Source organism: Cyrtonyx montezumae, unplaced genomic scaffold, assembly GCF_038088225.1.
Source record: "Cyrtonyx montezumae isolate F1298 unplaced genomic scaffold, pur_monq_1.0 scaffold_4, whole genome shotgun sequence".
Lineage (NCBI taxonomy): Eukaryota > Metazoa > Chordata > Aves > Galliformes > Odontophoridae > Cyrtonyx > Cyrtonyx montezumae.
The window spans coordinates 26,752,974-26,768,190 of record NW_027072045.1 but is presented as its reverse complement, the minus strand read 5'-3'; the positions used below and the strand labels follow the sequence as shown (position 1 = coordinate 26,768,190).

General features: G+C 44.0%; 1 protein-coding gene across 2 annotated transcripts; it reads right to left on the bottom strand.

The window, feature by feature from the left end:
* Window positions 1-1,502: 1,502 nt before the first annotated feature.
* On the bottom strand, window positions 1,503-14,986 carry ANXA7 (annexin A7). 2 transcript variants are annotated; one of them, XM_065746820.1, is made up of 13 exons: window positions 14,909-14,986; window positions 11,471-11,525; window positions 9,719-9,935; window positions 9,316-9,414; window positions 8,169-8,212; window positions 7,181-7,283; window positions 6,841-6,935; window positions 6,452-6,565; window positions 5,013-5,183; window positions 3,438-3,608; window positions 3,252-3,327; window positions 2,314-2,426; window positions 1,503-1,842 (listed from the first exon to the last, which is right to left on the bottom strand). In XM_065746820.1, exons 2-13 carry the CDS (start codon window positions 11,522-11,524, stop codon window positions 1,720-1,722), a joined length of 1,380 nt encoding a protein of 459 aa, XP_065602892.1. In that variant the 5' UTR covers window position 11,525; window positions 14,909-14,986; the 3' UTR covers window positions 1,503-1,719. The 2 variants fall into 2 exon arrangements, with proteins under 2 accessions (XP_065602892.1, XP_065602893.1); XM_065746821.1 differs by having other exon boundaries at window positions 8,169-8,209.
* Between the last annotated feature and the right edge of the window lie 231 nt (window positions 14,987-15,217).

Sequence of the window (15,217 nt, the reverse complement as noted above, 5' to 3'; positions counted from 1 at the left end):
TCCTTCTCAGTGTTCTGAGTAGCTGCAATTGTGTGCACAGAGAAAATACAACTGTAATCTGTGAGAAAAGGCAAGTTATTGTCAAGCTGTGTTTGTCGTTCAGCGTACGTGCCGTCAGTCTTTAAGCAAGCAAGTAGTCAGGTAAAAGAACCATGCCTGAGAGCTTTCTCTGTTCACAAAGTAATCCCTCATTGTTTGCTGCTGTTTCTGAAAGGTGGAGCCTGGAGCTGTCTCTCATTCTTGCATTGTTGAAGAGGAAAAAAAAGGTATCCTCCCTCTCAGAAAAACTGTAAGTCGTTTTGCTTTGTTTTCCTCTTCCAGGGTTTTAAGTGGGAGGAAGGCACTGCGTGTCGTCGGCCTGTTCTTGGTGGGGAGGGGGAAATGCTTGGCAAGAGCTTTGCCAGCCCACGGATGCAAGCAGCAAAGCAAAGAGCTGCGGCTGCTGCAGTGCTGCTGTCTGCAGGGAGAAGGGGTGGGAGGTGGCGGGGGCCGGGGAGGTGTTCTGGCTGTTCTGAGAAATGTGAATCTGAAAAGCGGGTCTGAAAGCACGGAATGTGTTGGAAGGTGGATTTCTGGTGTCTCCTGTTCGAGCAGGGCTTTGTGCTGTCGAGGCGCTTGCTGCCACCTGGTGAGCTGAGCAGGGAAGACAGCCGAGTTCACACTGCTTACGTTTAGTTCAGTGGCAAACGTAATGCTGAATATTTAATGCAAGTGAAATACTGGAGGGGTTTTTGCATGGTGGATTTTTTATCTGTTACTGCTTTGCAAATAACTCTATGTACGTGTGTGCAAGTGAAAGATTTGCCATATAGGAATGGACTCCACCAGCTCCCGCTGTTTTTATTTGAGGGGTAAGGAAAATAGAGCTGTTAAATTCATGGCTGGGGACAGATGCAGCGTGGCTTTCTATAAAAACAGATGCACTACTCAAAGCTGGTTTTCTATTTTCCTTAATCCTGTGAAACCACTGCCGTACTCATTTGCATTGTCTGTGTGGCTGTCACTTTCAGTTTGGATTTACACGTTCTGCAGTGTTAGCATTTGCTTACAGCGAATTATGGAACAATGAAAGAAGAATATAACCTACTTTTTTTAACAAAGAAGTACTTCAAAATCAGATTTGAAGTTGTTTCTCCTTTCTATTGCTGCCTTAAGCACAATGCTAACTACCTGCTAATCGTAACTTAATTCAAGAACTTCAAGAGAGGAGGTGCAGTCATCTTCTGCCAAAGTGCTGCTTACAGTGAGCTGTACAGCACGATGTAAACTGAACTCTTGCTTCTTTCTCAGCATTAGGAAGGGAAGACAGAAAAGAGTTCTTATTAGAGAACCTGACTGAGGCTTTAGAAAATGCTTTCCATCACCACTTGGGGCTCTTTTTTTGTCATCCACAGTTAGCTCAGGAGTTAAGTTTAGAGATTTTGAGACAGTAATTATGCAGCAGTTTGTAAGAGGGGAAGTGGTTTTGGCTGGGTCAAAAAAAAACAACCAAGGCTTAGGGCTAGTAGACAAGATATATCTTTTATTATACAATAAAGAATAATATGTGTTGTAAATTAAGGCAAGTGTTAAGTGCAAAAAGCTCACTGAATCACCAAGAAGGCATATTTGATTATACATAATTCTTTTACTCACATGGGTAGTCAGTGTGTGCATAAAGCATGTTACATGTCCTTCAGTTTGTTTTAAAAAAGAAAACAAACCACCAGGTAATTGCTTCTATTGACCAACAATTGCCAGTAGCAAACGCCTGTAATCGCCGCTTGTATCACCTGCTATCATCGTAGCCAAAGTCTTCTGATACATTTCTGTGAACTTCTGTTTGATTTGCACCAGATCAATCTGTGCAAAGAAAAAACAAAAGTGTAAGACTGAAATATGAAGTATGATTTTAACACCTAGACATAACTGTGCATCTCTTTCCTCACTGAGGTGCAGCATGCAACCGATTACCTCAGCACCTGATACAGGCCAGCTGCTCCCAAAGCAGAGGCTGCCTTGTTCCTTGCTTACTTAGCACGGTGGTTTCCTAACTTCATACATTTGAAGTTGAGATGCTTTTCTGCTCCGTGGGCAAGCAACCACAGTAAGGAAGGCAGGCAAGCAGAACTGCTATTTAGTCAGAGATACTCAAATTATTATATGAAACCTGTCTTCAAAACAAATTACTTTGTTCATCTAAATCTGAAATGGATAAAAGCTTCACTGCAACACATGATTTCTACAGCTGTGAAAGAGGGACTGCATCAAAAGCTGGTTAGGGAAGATGGACCTTGCAGGTAGTGAAAGGCTACAGAGGAGAAAGTTTCTTACCTCACTGCGACTGACTATAATTCTGATGAGGGTGGAATCATTGGTGCCAGCTCCTTTCATAGCATGATAAAGTCTCTCTGCAAAAAAGGCTGGGCGATCGAACGCGCACTGCACTGCAATGAGGTACATTCTTAGCATTAGTTCCAGTATTATGTACTGATGCCTTGCAGGATCAGCTCAGGATTTATGCTGGAGGCTACAGGTAGCTGTCAATAAAGATTCTGTTATTCTGGCTTACAGGAACTGTTTTACAAAGCTAGGTTTATTTTGAAGCTGAATAAAAGAGTTATTGCTTCACAGGAAAAGTTGTAGCTGTTCTGGAAGTGCTTTCCACAGGTGCCGAAACCTTAATACTCAAGCAGGCTGTCTGTCCCCAGTTATTTCCCTTACATAGCTGCTACCAGGTTACAAGCACTTTTACTGGTGTTCCACGTATAGATTCAGTAATAAAAGTACAAAAGTAAATAGTTCACGTGAGCTTTTTGGGGGTAGGTGGTGGCAGGGAGGAGGACTGGAAAATGAACTGTGCCTAAAAGTGGGTTCGTGGTGGGTCTGAGGTCATGTGTGGGCTGCTTCAGCTGCCTCTGCACCACAGCTCTGTTAGTGGTACTGGCTTCATTTTGCAGAGCTCTGAACCACAGAACCACCAGTGTTAAGCAGTGTCCCTTGTTTCTTTGTAGTCACGTGTCTTTGTAGAGAAGTGACAAGTAGTTTCTATGTAGCCTTCTCTGCTTTCAAACTGACTTCTTCAAGCTAGTTATCTGCTTCTCCCAATTAAGTGCAAAGTGAGTAATTTGAATCATTGGAGTTAGTTTTGTAGTAACAGAGTCTCAGATTGCGTATTGCCACATGACCAGTGCTGAATTGGATTATTCTTCAATTACATTTAGAAAACTTAATTCTTAAGGGATAAGGGGAAGGAGGAGGGCATCACTTACAAATAGCCTTCAAGCCACGTTCCACATTTCCAGAAAATTCTCGATCAATGCTGCTTGCTAAATCACGGTTAGCAATCTACAAATGAATGAGATAATATGTGGATCATGAAGTGCAGCAACATGTGGAACCTTAACTCAAAATACGCTGACCAAACTCATTTGAAGTCAGTGATGAAGAATTCCTACCCTGGAGTATGCCTCAGCTGTTGCTCTCAACTGGGGAAAACTTCTGCTTGCCAGAACCATGTTAAAGCAAGATTCATCCGTCCCAAGTTTTCCTTCACCTGCTTGGTAAAGGCGCTGAGCATCTTCTTGAGCTTTCTGATAATCCACAGTTTGATTCTCATCCCGGTTACCCTAAAAGCAAAGGTAGCAGAAGTCAAGTGAAGTTGCACAGAGAAGCTGTGTTTTCACTGCTTGGAGTATAGACCCCAAGCATGTATCTCCAAAGCTTGAAGTAGGAAGAGTGATATCAATTAGAAATATATTATGTTGCTTTGAAACTACTCTTTGGATTGATTTTTCTTGGAAAAAAAATACAAATGTAGCTCAAAAGATTGTCAGTAGGGCATGGTTTAAACTGCAGATAAATAAATATGTATGTATGTATATTCACATATAGCTTCAGGAACTGCAGTCAATTCTGTTTTACTTAATAATGAAAGCTTTCTCTTGATTTGTTTCTAGGCTTCAAGTTGCAAAGAATCTTCCTAAACGAACTAATGAATAATCTTTCTCAGTATGCACACCTGAAATATCTCAGGTCTTCTATTATATTTAGAATTGCTAATTTCAACTATGAACGTCTCCAGAAAACACTTACTATAGTTGTAATTTGTCAAGTAGGGCTTGTGTGACATTTTATGTGCTTTGGGGTTTGTATTTTTGCTGCACAGTGCATGGATGGATGCTGCTAAATGTATTGACTGAGTAGGCTAAATACACACTCCTAAATACTGTTGTGTCTGTAGCAGTTAATATAACATTAAATTATATGGTTGTCAGTTATTGTACTGGATTCATCAAAATAAAAATGAGCATGAGCTTCAAGCTTTGCTTTCTTGTGGATTCTGATTTTGTAACCCAAACACTCGGTGAAGAGCTGAACTCTCCTAAAGGTAGAAGCAAACGATGGAGAAGAGCCATAGAAATTCTAGCAGCAAAGGCAGATTTATCAGAAGAACGTGGGAAGTTGCATGTTTTGTGTATCTCTTCCTAAACACAGATATCAGCAAGTTACTGTTCTTCAACACAGAGAGCCCCAGTAACCTATATGAGATAGCAGCCCTCAGTGTTCACATGAGTTTAGTCGTAGCACACGGGTAGTGCTTGTTATCTGAAGGGAGAACTACATTGTGACTTGGAAGGCGATGTCTTGTTTGTTTGGGGGGACTCACAGATGTTTTATATACCATAAAGGTTACCCTAACAAAATTACCCAAATAATTTTATGCAAAAAAAGAAGACTTTAACAGCAGCGTGGAGCACTGCTCGCAGCACGTGCTACTTAATTGCACGTGCTCAGAGTATTTACACACAATACAGAGTGCTCAATTAAGTCACTCAATTTGTTGTATAGATAAGAAGCGACTCTTCCTTGAGGAGGGGCTGAGGTGTTTTATCTTGTTAGAAAGGAAATTAGCCTAGGGCTGATTTCTGTCTCTGACTAAGCAGGTACAGGCAATTCATATATGGAGCAATTACGGATATATGCAAAGAGAGCAGCGCATGCATGTCTTAAAAGTAAAAATGAAGTCTCACTTGGCACATAGATACAAGTAATCGTTCAAAGTGTCCTGAAGTGTCTGCTCTGATGTCTTCTTCGATGTCCCTTCCAAATTGTGATTTATAGCAGTTCACTATTTCTCGTATTTCCTGGTTTGTCCTTGTGCAGAGGATCTCTATCAGCACTCTCTCCTGAGTGCCAGCTCCCTGTAGGCAAAGGAAAAGAAGGCATAACCACAAAGCACTACCTGCTTCTTTTTATTCAGCTGTAAAAATACGCAGTCGGCTGTTATTTTAAAAGATGATACCGTTTCTGTTGTAAGAACAGTATTCCAGTGGTGTCAAAGCACTGAGTTCACAGAATGCTTAAAATGGAATGAAGATTTCTGAAACGTTCAGTTCTGCGCTGGCTTAAAATAATACCCTCAAACTGTATGTCTGCTGTGGCAACATCAGCCATAGGTAACAGAATGTAGGTTTAAGAAGAAAATGAAGGAATTATTTGGCATCCTTATTCTGGGAATACATTGGAGGAAGGGAGAGCCTTCTGATAGCCCTTACAGTCAGAGATAGGCATGTAAATGCTGTTTTGATCACTGTGAAGGTGTGTCTCCTGTTCCTAATGTGACTGCTTCCTCTGCATGGAGGACCAGAAGGAACTTTTCATAGCTGCTTCCCTCTCCTCAGGATAGAAATTAACTGGGGGTTGTGAGTACAGTCACACCTGCTGGCATGACTGTCACTATTTGAGCAAGGATTAAGTAGGGGTAGATCTACGTGAGCCTTCTAAGTAGTACTGTAATAGTATTCTTGTTAAAATGGTTGTGTGGTTCTTGCCCCCACTAAAGCTAGATCTTCATTTGTGCTCCATATTCTTTAGAGAGCTGCACTCCTATCTGAGTTAAGTGACTTGTTTCCAGTAGTCAGCCACCTGCTAGCTGCTGCAACTCAGACAAGCAAGGAGTTCAGGTAAGTTGGACATACCGGTTTACCTGAGTTAGAAGGTTAAACCAGCTAGCTCACCTAGCCCCTAATGTGGACTTAACACCAAAGAGATAATTGCATCCCCTGACCTTAAGAAAATACTCTTTCATTGTTTTCCTATTAAAAAATGAGGTAATCTAAAACTTATCACTTAGTAGCAGTGGCTTGTTTCCAGCAGGGAGAGGTACGCAGCTTCAATTTAAACAGTGCTTATTGGTTGAAAGAACTCTGGCTCTTACTAGGTTCTAGCAACGAGAACGACCAGTAACTCCATCCTGCAGCATCCATCCCGTGCTGGACAGCTGGTGTGAACTGGCCAATCCTGTGGTACTGGCACATGCAGCAGAAAAGAATTCTAATCTCAGCAGTCTCTAAATTTGCTCTCCACCACGGGATTTTTCAGCAGTGCAGAGGTCAGGTATTTTGTTTTCTTGAATGAGCATTTTTAGATAGTTTTTTTAGATAGTCTTTTGTTCACAGAAGAACCATACCTTCATTGCATGATATAAACTCCAGGCATCATAGTAGGTTCTAGGCATGAAGAGTGCTAGAATCAGTTCTTCCACATTTCCACTTAATTCAGACTTCAGGTCTTTAATTAAATCCTGTTCAATCAGAAACACAAAAAGGGCATTGTTAGCTATATATATATATACTCAGAAAAGTTTCTGCTTTGCTGAGGGACTTAGCCAGGCTCCCCTGCACCCTCACTTCTACTGCGTATCAGAACACTTGAATGCCACTGTCCACCTGGTGTGCAACGAAAAATATAACCAAAAGAGGTGTATTTAATAAATGCCCCAAACCACTCCCCAGGACTAAGATGCAATTAGGCAGTTACACGTCAGCTGAAATTATATTTTTTGTTTACTGAACTTACCTTGCCATACATTGTCTTGAAAGCTGCCTTGATTTTTTGCCTTTGCTCATTGGAGCGGTTAGCTACAACATCGACGATAGCCTTCTCATCAGTCCCTTGGAAACAGAAAGGCAGTGTGAGAACTTGTAATAATCCATATATAACCTCACATTTAGGCATGGACATATAATAAATGCAGGAATATCATTTAAGTCTATTTACCAAATTCTCTTTGTAACTTAAGAGTGTACTAAATTTCCCAAGTCACTTTGGGTGTGACTTTTGAAATATATATATGTGGTTTGGTACGAACTGAGTGGCATTAACACGTTAGGAATATAAGTGCCTGTTGCTTACTTACCAAACCCCTTCATAGCTTTGCGCAGAATTTCTGCATCCCTTCCAGCATCGAAGTTTGGAGCAGCTTGAATTGTGCCCTGGGTATACTGAGGCATTGCTGCAGGCTGAAAACAAGAGCCGTGTGTAACGAGCTATCCTGCACCATACAAATTCAAATTCAAACCACCTTTTGCTCTTGTTCCTTTTGCTCCTCTGGCTCACCGTTTTTCTCTGACGTGAGATCAGGTGACAGCTGTGACTGCCACCACTGCCAAAGCAGTGCTTTGATGCAGGCATAAGTGAGGAGCATGCAGAGATCCTGACCAAGGGGTTGGTTTGGGTTGGATTCCAGGTGAATCCAGGAGCTCTACAGTGACTTCATTGTTGCTTTTACAGCAAAGTTTGTCACTGTTAAATCAGTCGATAATACAGGACCAATATAATGCAGGAACTTTTCATGTCAAACTCATTGAGAAATGCTGTATTTAAAATGCCTGTACACAAATATGTGACTGCTTAAATTTCATTCGTTTCAATTATTAATTAAAATTACAGAGTAAATCTGAATCCTATTGAAAGCAGTGGCAACAAATCAATTACTTTTCTGCGTGGCCAAGATAGGTACTCTTTTTTTTCTTTTTTTTTTTCTCCCCTTTTTCCCTTTAGCACAAATCCTCTCTGAAATACCCTGAAGGGCAACCCAAGTGCTGCAGCAATGCAGTGACATTCAGGATTGTGTTACCTGAGTTCCCCTTTGCCCAGAACTGCCTCTAATAGCAGTTCTTCCATACACGGGGACAAGATGAGGGACTTAGCAAACAATCTATTAATAACATCAAAATACATTTTCAGCCATCGGTGCCTGTTTGTCTGTGACACATCCCAGCTCATATTCAGGCCTCCTCCCTCATGTTTGCCATACAACCGATTGTAAGAACAGTTCTCCCACTAACAGCAATGTGAAAAAATGGAGAAGCAACATTAAGACTGATCATAAAAACAGTACGTACCGGACCAGGCATTGGTGATGGTGCTTGTCCACCAGGATAGCCTACTGAAAATGAATTAAAGAACAAGATAAAATAATTGTTTCTTCTTATTATATAAATGCTACCTAACCTGAAAACAAAACCGTTTATAAGCCTGGTAAGTTACAGGCCTACCACAGCAATGAAGCTATTTGCTAAGTAACAGCACCTATAATGAGATCAGTAACTGAAGTTCTTGTCATTGAGAGCAATGTGAAGAAGCAGTCACAGAGCATTCTAGTGAAAACACTAGCAAGGCACTTCTGAAAGTGCTATGAGAGCTGGAAGAATCTCTCCCTATTAAATATGGCTGTCCTTGGCAAAAGCCAAGATCATCCATGCAGATGAGGGATGCGTATCCCACGCTCTCTTTCAGAATCATTTAATTTATGTTAAAATGTCTATGGCGTATTAACAACAAATGCTGAGAGTTCATTGGTGCAAGAAATCAAATTTCATGTTCACCATGCATACCACTGTTTTAAACTGGTATCATATTTTTATCCATAGTGCATATGCACAGTTATTGTTTTAACAGCAGCTTAATTATTATTTAGTCAGTGAAGCAATTGTTAGAAGAAAGTTTGCTGCTCTGAATTTCATGCGGACACAACTGACATTCCAGGACAAAAATGTTTTTGATGGTAACCGACCATTCAAAGCATGAAGAACACTGCATTAGTTTTAAGCAATAGTGTGCATTCTCTGCTCCACTTCCCACATCGTTCCTGGGGTCACCATGAACAAAGATCTGTTCCAGTTCTTGAAAACTTCACCCGTTTCTTTGAGATGAGCACAACTGCCAGGTACCTGTTGAATGTGGCTTCCGAATTTATCCTTTCAGGAGCGATAAGTGCAGTTTGAAGAAAGTTAAGCACCTAACCAATTACAGCACAACCTTTAAGCAGTGAGAGCCATCCCTTTGGGATGTAGCACACATAGAGGTGGTTCTCATCTGCTCTTCACGGTACTTGTTGAGAAAGGTGAGAGGACACCCAGAGCATACAGACCTCAGTGGCTAACAGTAACAAAGGTAAAGGCTTATTTCATTTTTTTTTTCTTTTTTCACTTTACTACCTATCTTGGGATCTCGAAGTATCATACATATGGCAGGGAAACAGCCACGTACCTGGAATTTGTGCTGGTCCACCTCCTCCATAGCTTTGGGCAGGAGGTTGGGGATAGCCACCAAAACCAGGGCCAGTGGGAGGCACACCAAACCCAGGGCCTGTGGGAGTTGGGAGCAGATAACAGATTTTAACACACTGCATTTCATAGCTGGTTTCTGGCACAACATGAGCCACACTCTTGAGCTGCACAAGAGATTGTTTCATTTCTATCTGTGCAGTGGCTCCACAACCCAATGCCAAAGACTCTATTAGCATGCAGGTACTTTCTGCTAGGTAGCACTGTGGCTGTCTAAACACTGCTACCGAAAGTGATCGCCGAGCAACCGCTTGCTTTTCTTTTCTACTTCTGCCAAGCACAAAAAATGGTCACAACAGAAATAACTCCCAAGAGGTGGATCTTACCTCCAGGATAAGATGGCATTCCTCCAGCCTGGGGAGCTCCAGGGAAGCCCCCCGGGGCAGGGAAACCCCCTGGGGCAGGGTATCCTCCTGCCTCTGGATACCCAGTGCTGGGTGGTGCTGCAGGAAAGCTCCCACCTCCTGCTGGAGGATATCCTCCTGGAGCAGCGGGATAGGTGTACTGCCCAGCAGGTGGATAGACAGACTCCTGTCCTGTGGGCTGAAATACAAACATAAAGCACAAGATGTCTGTGCTCTATTACAGAGTGAAAACTCAAGTTACTGAAATGTCCATATACATATATATGATGCATAACATGATTAGGTTTAGCTCTTAGGAGCAGCAGCAGCATTCCCTAAGCCTAGATGTGGGCCTTCTGGCTGGGTCCTCTGGTGCATCTTCCTACAGCAAAGTTTAGCTCAAAGGTTTTCTTCAGGTTTGGCTGCTCCAAGACCCCTACCACCGCATCACTGTGCCCTGTGAGATCCCCTTCCCTAGCAGTGAAGTCTAGCCTTGTTCAGCCAGACTCAACAAAAAGATTTTAATAGGACTGAGATGCACAAGTCCAAAATTAGGATCCCCTAGCCCTGCTAGGATGACTGTCAATATTACGGAAACCCAGCATGGCTACTCCAGCATCTACGTGATCTTTTAAATTCACACACTGAAGCTAGCTAGATTTTAGATGCTGACTTAAAAAATAATCATAGTATCATTTGAGTAAGAAGGGACCTTTAGATGTCATCTAGTCCAACTCTCCTGCAGTGAACAGGGACAATGATGAGGGATCAGCAGAACTCTGAGCAAGGAAAAGAAATCCCAAAGTTAAGAACATCTGGCTTCTGACACAGTCATCTCTTTAGTCGGACTGACTTTGGTGTTTCAGAGGAGTCTGGGTTAATTGTAAAGCAAAATAACTGGAGAATTTACTTTGAGCTTTTCACTATTTTAGTGGGACATAGGCTGAGCTCCATCTTAGATCTAGTCATGTACTACATAAATGGAATTCACACAATTACATTATGATCTGTGCCTTGCTAGTTAAAGCACAAAGCTGTAGTGAGCTTTGGGGAAAAAAACAACACTGCAATATTGACCATACCTGATACATTCCATCCTTCCAGTTTCACTGGAGTTTTCAGTCCATTCAGTCATGAACTGAAGGTGGAATAAAGTACTGTGGCTGAAGGACTGGGGGTCAAAGTCAAGCTAAAGTGTCCAGTATCCTCAGAAAAATATTTACTCAGTGCTGTAGGAAGGCTGAGTTCTTGAGCTTAGGTTGCTCAGCAGCTTTACTCCTCCTGATTGGAACGGCCAGGATATGGGCACACAGATGGTTTGGTTCAGACAAAACCTCTGACCCTATACCTAAACACCCTCATATTTATTATCAACTACTGATGCTTAAAAAAAATAAAATAAAAAATAAATAAATTTGCTGAGATAATTAGCTATAGATATATGGGAAAATAAAATGAAATGAAAACGACTCAAAAGAGCAAGGTAACAAACTAAGCAAGAAGCAAGCACGCACCCTTCAGGAACAACAGGCGATATTAAAAATACACCTATCACACTTCCTGCCTGGAATTCATTTGGGACAAATGTGAAGTCATACTCAGAGATGGATATATGGATAAAAACAGCTACCACAGAGCACAGTAAGAAGGGATATTGACTATAAATACATTTATGGCATTCCACAACACAGTTCCACAGTTATGGAATGCAACGCAGTTAAGAGCCATACTTACAGGGTATCCAGGGAAAGCAGGATAGCCAGAAGGGGGATAACCTGGGTACGACATTCTGGAAAAAAAAAATTCCCTGTCAGGCACTACATGAGTGTGTAGCTGCCACCTGCTAAGTGACTGTGGCGTCACTTGAGCAACTTGGTTAGTACACTCAGGGTTGCTAAAAGTACTCGTCAGCTACCAAACCACAAACCCTTTACTTTTTCCATTTTTTGGCACGCAAAACTGCATAACAGTAGCAAGCAGGATTCAGAAGAAAAGCATCAACTTTGAGATCACTTGCTACCCTTAATTAGGGTCAGATATATGTTGTAGCATGGTAAGAGAACTGAACCTCCACAGGTAATTCTGAGATACAGGTTAGAGACGTCGAAGTGCCAGCAGGAAGGGGCTCAGCCTTTGGCAGAACAGGCACAGAAGAGTAAGGCTCAATTCCACGCTTGTCTCTGGTCAGCACTCACAGGAATAGCTCTTGAGGGAACAGTACCTGAAAAGAATGATCTGATAGAAACACGTTGCATCTTTCACCTGCTTTTGGCTGCTCTCATGAAAAAGATGTATGCCACAGAATGATTTAAAAGATCAAATAATGGGATTTAAACTAAAAAGTTGCAACTTCTTGAATAACACAAACCAGAATTGATGCTAGCTGTCACAAGGATGACAGAAGGACAGCTCAAGCGTGGATGGACCGGGGTGGTTCAGCAGCCACACATCTATTACTTTGACCTTTGAGTCCCTTTTAAGATCCCACATTTGTCTGACTCGAAGCATAAAACAATGACTCAGTCTTTCTTTTCCTGATGGTAACGACATGGTGCATCCTGCAGAATTTAACTGCACCCAGTGCTGGTTGGTGCACCGTGAAAAGGATTTGCAAAGATCTAAACTTCAATCCAAAGAGATTATTTAAGCATAAGAAGAAAACACCGTGGATGAGGGTTTATATTAGCATAACATAAACTTGCACGTAAGACACTCAAAAAAGAAAATTGAAGGAAAGGTCATTCAAAAGTTTTGCAAGTGCCTGTTTTCTGAGGCTGCAGGCCTTTCAGACTTCAATTGACTGTTCTGCCAAAAAATGCCTCCGTGAGGCATTCCTGTCTTGCGTAACTGAAGGGGGGAAAGAGGTGGAGGAGCTGCTGGGTGGGGGCCCCACACAGAACCCACCTCCACAGCAGCTCCTCTCAGCCTGGGCGTGTTGTCTCTTGTGCAAGAACTGCTGACTGGAAAGGGAAGGGATCTGTTTCATTTTAAAAAATTCTTTAAAAATAAGTGAAGCTGCTGCTTCAGAATTCACGAGCAGAAGGAGCGATCTTTGCCTCCATACAAATACTTTATGCCAATGGAATTACTTCTGTTTCTTATTTCCAAATAGTGTTGCCCTCATGCTCAAACAAAACACCAAAATGAGGAAGCATCCAGGCAGGAGTTCAGCTCCCAGTGTACTCCCCCACTGCCCCCATGTCTTACAGTACTCCCCCTGAATTACTTCACTTGTGCGGGACTATTTCAATCCCACTTTTAATAGGAGGGCTGGGGCAGTAGAAGCAGAAGGGACTGGGAGTTACTCATCACTGGTTTATGAGGCAGTATCCTGGCTGCACAAATCAAAGAAAGTGGGAAATAAATAGAAATATAAAATGCAGTTCAGATACTGACTCCTCACGTTCCTAGGTATTCTGCAAGCAAAACAAATGGATCTGAAAGTCATCTTCTTACTGTGTTGTACCACTAATTCCACAAACACTGCCTTAAACACCTCTGAGTTACTGCGGAAAACATTAAAACCTAGAGCAGGTTAGCTCAAATGAGAACCAAAGCAATCTTTTAGAGATGTACAGCTGCATGGTCGTGCACAGATAAAGCAAGCTAGGGGCTTTCTTCCTAATAAAGGGGGAAGAACTGCATGAGGTATAGTTGGAAATCAGAACCATAAACACTTTAATCGTGAGCACTGCTAATTGCCATTTGTTTCCCTGAGAAAAAACACGTGGCCAATACCTGTGCAGTATTTACTACTGACAGCTATGTACGTTGACTTTTAATTTTGGCTTTCCACACATTTCTTCCACCACTTACGTTACTTAACCACTGACTGCAACTCCCTTCAGGAAGAAGGCAGCTGCCAACACTTCCTTTAGATTTCAGCATCGCTCTTTCCACTCACTGGGAAAATACAGCATCAGCAAAACTAATTATTAAAAACCTCCAAATTTCTTCAGCTCCATGTAGATCAATCAAAGTCACACTGTTAAGAATATTGTAACCTGAAGCTAGAGAAACGGCCAGGTGTGCACAGCATCACATCCCCTGTGCTCACACTGCTTTTTGTAATGCAGTGAGCAGCCGGGGGCTGCAGTTCAGCTGTTCCAACAGCTGTACCGAGTTTAATTTGTATACAGCTGGGACCCAACAATATTTCACCTGTACTAAAACATATCTGTGTTTAGACTTATTGATAAGATTCTTCACGTCGAATGAATTCATTTTTTTCAGCCACGTCCTGCATTTGCTCTCAAACAACTAGTGGCACAAAAGCTTTTTAAGATACTGGTTTCCAAGGTCTCCTTGGCAAGGGAGGTGGTATTTCTGATGAGCAGATCAGCCACCCGTGCACACCTGTGACGTACATGTGCTGTTACACTGCTTAACCCTTTCCTCACTGGCACCACTCGGGTTCCTTCTCTGGGAGTTGGGGAATTACTGGTGTGTTTTGGGGTGAGCACCGGGAATGGCAGCGTTTCATGTCATCACCCGCTCTAGCAAGACCTTGATTCCTCCTTTTTGCGTTTGTAACTCAGAAAAAATGACAACGTTTTCTTGGTAAGACGTGAAGCGGAGCAGGGGTCAGGTAAGGACTTCAGCTTCGTTACTGCAGGCGCTCTGCAGCTGCCCTGCACCGCACGGCAGGAACCGGAGACCCTTGAGGAGGCACCGAGCACCGAAGCGGCTTTCCGCCTATAGCCGCCTTCCTGGAGATAACACGCCCAGGAGATGACCACCCGGCCCCGCACCGAGCTCAGCAGAGGCCGCTCCCGCCCGAGCAGCCGGCAGGACGCCGGGCTCTAGCCCGGTACCGGCTCCGGCCGTCCCGCAGCAGAGGGCAGCGGGGCCTTTCTCACCGGAATCACGGGTTCGGACGGCTTTTATCTGTTTCGGGGACTTGGGGTGGGATGGACTCCGGCGATGTAACGCGGGGCCAGGCGCAGAGCCCGGCGCGGGCAGCATCCCGCAGCCCGCCCCTGCCGCCGCTCAACCACCCCGGGGCGGTCACGGAGCGGGACAGACCGCCGTCGGTACCCGCTGCCCAGCACCGGGCGGACCGCGCCCTCCTCCGGCGGGGCACCTGACGGCCGCCGGGCTCCGTGCCGCAGCGCAGCCCTCCCGGGACGCCGGGTAAATCTCCTTCCCCCTGCCCGCCCCCAGGTGCCTCACCTGAGGGAAATGCGCGGAGCCTCCGGCCTCTCTCCCGCAGCTGCACCGCAAAATGGAGGCTGTAGGGCCAGGAGGAACCCGCCCCGCCCCCGGGTCCGCCCCGGCCCGGCCCGGCCCCGCTCCCCGCGGGCAACACCGCCGCGCCCAAGAGGCGGCCGGGCCCCGCTAACGGGGCGTCCCCGCTCCCAGCCGTCCCGACTGCCCCCGAGGGCCGCAGTGTGCCCGGAGCTGCCCCTGGACGGCGAGGAGGTACGTTCAGGGGCGGCGGAGCACTGTTCCTCACGGAGGGCACCGGGAGCGGGAAGTGGA

Excerpts from the sequence above, each read along its gene's own strand:
- ANXA7 (XM_065746820.1), bottom strand. The coding sequence starts at position 11,524 with ATGTCGTACCCAGGTTATCCCCCTTCTGGCTATCCTGCTTTCCCTGGA. Across the intron at positions 7,284-8,168 it reads CATCACCAATGCCTGGTCCG|CCTGCAGCAATGCCTCAGTA; the intron begins GTACGTACTGTT and ends TCTTGTTTTCAG. Across the intron at positions 3,328-3,437 it reads CAGCTGAGGCATACTCCAGG|ATTGCTAACCGTGATTTAGC; the intron begins GTAGGAATTCTT and ends ATTCATTTGTAG.